Here is a 6,708-nt window from a genome sequence, read left to right as displayed (position 1 = left end):
TCCTATCCTTTCTCTACAAATACACTTTTTTCCAAAATTTTTTCCTTCTTAATATAGCATTTTTAAATTCTGAATTGGAACAACGTTTTATTAGGACGCAATATCTAATAAATATGCAATGTCTACAATTTCACTTTCTTTCTAGGTTATATTTTCAATTACAATGTATTCTTTAAAATAAATTATCCCTGGAAAATTTTTCTCAGAATTTTTCATGTAATTTTTCAGAATTTTTATATAATTTTTTAACTTTCTTATATTTTTTATACGAATTGAAATACTTCTCAGAAAATTTTCATCTTTTCAGAAAATCTACATCTTTTCTCAAAATTTTTCATATATGTTAATTATGAAATATAAAAGATTTCTAATATTTTTTGTAAGTATAATTTCTGATGAAATGTTATAAAATCTAAAAAATTAAAAAATATTTTTAAAAAATTATAAGATAAGAAATCTCAAAATATTTCAGAATTCACATGTATGAAAAATTCTGAGAGAAGATGTAAATTTTTCGAATATTTCTGAGTATTTCTGAAATGTTCTAATTCGTATAAAAAAATTATAAAAAATTATAAAAAAAATTTTCACCAGGGATATTATAAATTTCCAAGATTTGAATATTGCAATTCTAGTATATATAAACAGTAAATTTTATCCTATGTCAGAATTGTGATACTTTTCTATATAAGCAAGTAAGTAAATAAGTTGTTTCTCCACAAAAAATATATTAGTCTTTAAGATAAATTTCATTATTTAAAAAATGCTAATTGTTTCTATCAATGTAGCGATACCTTTAATTGTTTTAAATTTTTCAAGAATAATAAATACGTTAGAAATAAATTGTGATTATAAAAATTAAACAGGTCGATAATTGTGGCACACAACAAGCAAATAATTCTTTGTTTCAATTGCAATTTTTATTTATCGTTTGATAATTGTTGTATGACTGTTATTATTATATACTCTATTATATACTCTAATAGTACAGATTTCCAAGAGATGTTCCAAAGAATATTTAAAGGATATCCGTACGTCCTAAGAACGTTCGTCAGAACGTCCCTTGAATAAAGTGTGCGATTAGAGTAGATTATAAATAATAATTGTTATTACTACTATGATGCCTATCTTGATAATTGAAATTCAAGGATCCTTCTTTAGACCAGCATCGTTCAGAAGTTTTGCAACAACGATTTCACTAGGCAATACATACCCACCGCAGGCATCGATTTCTTTCTTAAGAACATCAGCATCGGCAGCTGTAAAAATATCAATCTACATTTATGGGACGTTGGCGGACTCGCTCTGCATGGTAACATGTTGGATAAATACGTTTTTGAAGCACACGTAAGACTGATTTGTTGCTACTTTTATTTTGTTAAAATATGAAAATTTTATTTTGTTAATTTTATTGAATTAATTTTATTTTAATTATTTTTATTAATTTAATTTTGACATGTCCAGGGGCGGTAACTTACCTCGCTTGTGGAAATATTTTTATTAACAAAAAGAGAGAAAGAGGAGAGTACAAAATGACGTTTTTTACTTTTTATTTATTTTGTACTCCTTGCATCCTCTTTTTTACAATTGCGAATTACTCTGTCTAACAGTCAGTAAGAGATTATTTATATTGATCATAACCGTATGCTCGTAATCTGTAATTGACTAATCACAACCGAGTATTATTCCCCTCTCATTCAATTATAAGAGAGAAATGCTCGATTCTGGTCAGTCAATTCTTACAGATTATGGCATATGATTACGGCCCTAATAGTGAATTCGATTACGCTAAATCAGTGCAAAACTGGTGCATTTTAAAGCCGTCGTACACAAAATAATGTAAAGATATGTTTATATATAGAAATTCTGATTAAATCCTGAAATACTCAATACATTTTATTGTACTATTAGGTAAAATATGTATTTTATAATTCGAAATATTTGTATTTCACTTTTAAAAGCAAATTAAATCAGTGTACAAAGGTTTTAATATGAACTAGCTTTAATATGAATTAACTTCCAATCGAATTCGCAACAAGTTAAATCTTTGCTTTGCGCGCAATTACTATAGTACTATCGTGAATATTGATCGGCATCCGCGCACAACATTTACAAAATTCACAATTGATTTTTAATCCAATCCTGGATTTTTTAAATTTCAAAGGATGAATTTTCACAATAAGCTAAATTTTGGGTGCGTAATGTTCCATATGATTTCATTCTATAGTTGCCATCCATGGATATGTCTCTTTTGTGCGTTACGATTGTAAACTGGATGTATATTTCTGAATCAGATCATTCTTTTGGTGTACGACGTAACGAATAGTTCAAGTTTTGACATTTTGGAAGAGTGGCTCAGCAAAATCAAGAGTTTCATTGAAGCCTACGATGAAATACCTCTAATAGCGGTAATAGGTAATAAATGTGACATGGAACATCAAAGAACAGTTAAGAGAGACAGGTCGCATCGATTCGCCGCGGAAAATGGATTTCCTTATCATGATATGTCTGCGAGAACTGGAGAATCGGTAATTTACAAAATGTATATGTGTGTGTATGTGCGTACGTACGTACGTGTGTGTGTGTGCGTACGTACGTACGTACGTACGTACGTGTGTGTGTGTGTGTGTGTGTGTGTGTGTGTGTGTGTGTGTGTGTGTGTGTGTGTGTGTGTGTGTGTGTGTGTGTGTGTGTGTGTGTGTGTGTGTGTGTGTGTGTGTGTACAATGAGATTCAAAAGTCCTCGAATGGCTAATTATCTCAGAAAGTATTGGTTTATTGGAAAAATGTTTCAGACAAAGTTGTAGGGTTCAAAAAGATCTATTTATATACTGATCTTGTCAGTTTAATTTTAGGTGACGTCGCCAATATCAAGTCAAGATCATATCGATTTTTTAAAATAAAATGCTCTATTTTATTTCAGAATCTAATAGCTGATATCAAAACACATAATAAAACACATAATAAAGTTCAAAATAGCTTTTCAAAACACGTAATAAAGTTCATTTTCATTAAGTATACTTTTGAATTATGATGCTTGAAAATTACAGTACCGCCAATATTAGCTTCATCCAAGGTGTTAAATCAACGGCTAAAACCTCTTTAATTTGTTGTTCAGTATCATGACCTAGATATCATAACATTTGTCAAGATCAAGATCATTGAAAATTGTTCCTCTTATTTTCATTTTTATGTAAAAATAAATTTTTAGTGCAAAAATGAAAATAAGAAGAACAATCTTCAATATCCTTTATTTTAACAAATGTTGTCCAGGGCAGCACCCTGAACAAAATTTAAGAGGTTTAAGTCGCACAGTGATTCAATTTGCAAATCTAGTGGGACAAAACTAAAAAAATATTATATTTGTAATTTATATAACATTTTTTACATAAAAAAAGCGATGAATAACAAAAGAAAAACGAACACTTATTATGTTATTATATATAAACATTTGTAATTAATCAGAAACAGAAGTATGACTATATCCCTCAAAAAATGATTCTATTATATCAGGAGTCTTAATTAAATTTAAAACTCTCTTACATTTAATTAAATTTAATTCTCTCTTACTTACATGAAATTTCTTGCAAAAAATGGTATATTTTTTAAATTTGCAAAAATATGCATATTAAATTATTGTCAATAAAATTTATACGATTAATTTTATAATAAAACCATTTTCATGATATACAAATGCGTACAAAAGTTTCGCCGTTCTCATATACTTAACATTTTAAAGAACAAGTAAAGAAAAATTGACAATATGTTTCTATTTTTTAATTAGTAGTATAGTTTCTATTTTTTAATAAGTTTTATTTTTTAATAATTGAACAAAATAAAATAAAGTAAAAAATGTTAAATATGTATATATTTGTCTGAAGAGTATTCATTATAAAAACAATTATTTCCAAATTCCACACAAGAAAAGAACAATATTCATTTAACGTAAGAGCTCATAATAGGTTGTGCGTTTGATTATTACTGTACGAGCAGTATATTATAAAAGCACATCTTTGTAATCCGATATCTTTTGATTTATTCGACCTATTTCGTAATGGTTCTAGGAATTTTTTAATTAAGGTATCTAGTTTATAAATAATTGTTAAAAATGTTTTAATTTTATCATTTATTTTTTTAGTTTTGTTTAATTATTTATTTTGAACCAGTGTGCGCGCGCGCGCGCGTCAGTCGGATACCTAATACTCTAATGATGGCGGTACGGTAACTTTCAAGCCTTTAACTCAAAAAGTTTTTAATTAAAAAAAGTTTATAAAATATCACAGTGTTTTGACAAGTTCCTGAGGTAAGCTACGAGAATATGTAATGAAAAATGGAGAGTTTAAATTTCATTTAAAAAATTCAAAGCAATCTTGAAGCAACCTTGATTAGCGACGCTCAAGGTCGAACTGATAAGATTAATTATAAATACATCTTTTTAAACCCTACAACTTTGTCTGAAATATTTTTGCAGATACTTTCTGAGATAATTACCCGGAACTTTTGGATCTCACTGTGTATGTATATGTGTGTGTATATGTATATATATATATATATATATATATATATATGTATGTATATATACAATGAATATTAATTTTATATTTCTATATAATTATTAATTATTATATATAATTATTATATATAATTATTAATATACACCAGAAAAAATATAATGAGTGCAAAAAATATTCGTACAAAAAAAATTTTTATCAAAAACTTCTTTGTAAAAAATAAATATTAATTAGCAGTTAATTTTGTAAATAGAATAGATCTGTTTCTTCCTGTGTATAATACTATTACTGTACTAGAACTTTCTTTTCCACTTTTGTCAAATATTAAATACCTATTTCATTTTAAGTTCCAAAAACGAATATATTGATTTAGCCACAGAAAACAGACCTAGTCAATACAGTTCTGTCCTTATACATATAAATAAAAGAGCTTTCGTGTTGCTGATCTTAAAAACTAAAACTGGTATTCATAGCCGGTTCTTATATTTATAAGACCGTCTTAAGTACAATCTTAAGATATCAAGATCACTTTAAGAGTACCATATTAGCATTTTAAAACATTACTTTAAGACAATTTTGAAATAAGAACAGACTATGAATACTTTTAAACTCGACTGTACTTTTTGTGGGTTTAAATAATATAATTTTTCATTTTAGCGTATTTATAAAATAATATATTTGAATTACTATTTTATACATCTTTTAAGAGATAATAAATCTAAAATAAATTTAAGAAATACATAGTTTATTTTATTTTTTATTAATAAATTGCTAATTAATGTCTATTTTTACAAATAAGATTTTTTAAAAGATTTTCCTTGTACAATTTTCTTTTGATTCACTGTATATTATATATTTTTTTTATTAATGTGTTATTAATATCAATGTGGGCTTTTATTGTACTTTCAGGTATCTTTATGCCTAGCAGGTTTGGCAGCTCAAGTTTTAGGTGTTCGATTAACAAGAACAGATCAAGATTTTCATAAACCCATCATCATCGCTGAAATTGGTGACACAGTAGATGTAAATTCAATACACAAAGTCGTAAAAAGATTTCCTACTAAAAAACAATTCCCAATTGCGTTCCATCCCCATTTTCCCACCTCGAAATCTACGGTGTGTGTATTGCAATGATAATGATCAGACATTTTTGAATAATGTTATATAAATTTTATTTATTTGAGTATGTGTTCGTAATAACAAACAAAATACATAATGTCAAGAATGTATTTTTTACGATTGTGTGAATGTATCAAATTTGTATATTACAATTAAATAATACATTGCATAGCAGAAAATATAAAAATTATATTTATGTAATACGCACATATTAGGTGTGGGAAAAAGTTCGTGGTGTTTTTCCCGTTAGATGGCATTAAAAAACACCACGAACTTTTCCCACACCTAATAGTATGGTGGACAACGCGCGAGTCTACCATACTTAAAAGCTTGTGTTTAATCTCCGGCAAATCCAAAAAATTTTCATGCGTTCCTAACTCAATGGTCTTTCAAATCAAGAGTATCTATTGTATGAGTATCAAGAAAATCTCTTTCTTAAACTGCCCTTTGGGACAATTAAATTGTAGGTTCCATAAACCTGTGTATGCGTCATGGGCATAGATACGAAATGTAACCCTACTGAAAAGAATCACGTCACAAAGTTATATAACAAAATCGTGTAATTGAGACAAATAAATGACGTAACTGATTTCAAATCAGATTTTTTTTAAATCACGTGATTTGAAAAATCATATGATATTAGAAATAATTTCATTCATTCTGTGAGTTATCAAATATTAATTGAATAATAGAAATAGAAGAAAAAGAATATATCATCATTTGATTTTTCCAAATTATGTAATTTAAAAAATCACATATTGATTTGAAATAATCGGATATGTGATTTATTTTAATTAGATAATTTCGTTATGTAACTGTACAATGTGATTTTTTTCAATAAGGAGGCCCCATCTCGACTTTGGGATGTTTCGTCATCGAATGAGTGAATAAATATTTATATAGTGGGGCCAACAGATAAACATCATCACAAAATTTGTCTACTATAGATTGAAAACATATTTTATTAATCACATCTCATTAATTGTAATAATAGTTACACGCGCAATGTATTATTTTTTATATCAACATTTAAAAAATACTCTTATAGTAGTAATTAGAAAATAATAATAACAAAGAGT

General features: G+C 27.2%; 1 protein-coding gene across 1 annotated transcript in view; it reads left to right on the top strand.

The window, feature by feature from the left end:
* LOC105626675 (ras-related protein Rab-28-like) overlaps window positions 1-5,644 on the top strand; it is a 19,120-nt gene extending 13,476 nt beyond the window's left edge. The window contains exons 2-4 of the mRNA XM_012207968.1: window positions 1,162-1,347; window positions 2,295-2,528; window positions 5,420-5,644. Of these exons, the coding sequence (XP_012063358.1) occupies window positions 1,162-1,347; window positions 2,295-2,528; window positions 5,420-5,644 (645 nt within the window). The remainder of the gene's footprint in view (window positions 1-1,161; window positions 1,348-2,294; window positions 2,529-5,419) is intronic.
* Window positions 5,645-6,708: the final 1,064 nt, after the last annotated feature.

The sequence above is a fragment of the Atta cephalotes genome (genome assembly GCF_000143395.1).
Source record: "Atta cephalotes unplaced genomic scaffold scaffold00006, whole genome shotgun sequence".
Classification (NCBI taxonomy): Eukaryota; Metazoa; Arthropoda; class Insecta; order Hymenoptera; family Formicidae; genus Atta; species Atta cephalotes.
This window is presented reverse-complemented; position numbering and strand designations above follow the sequence as displayed.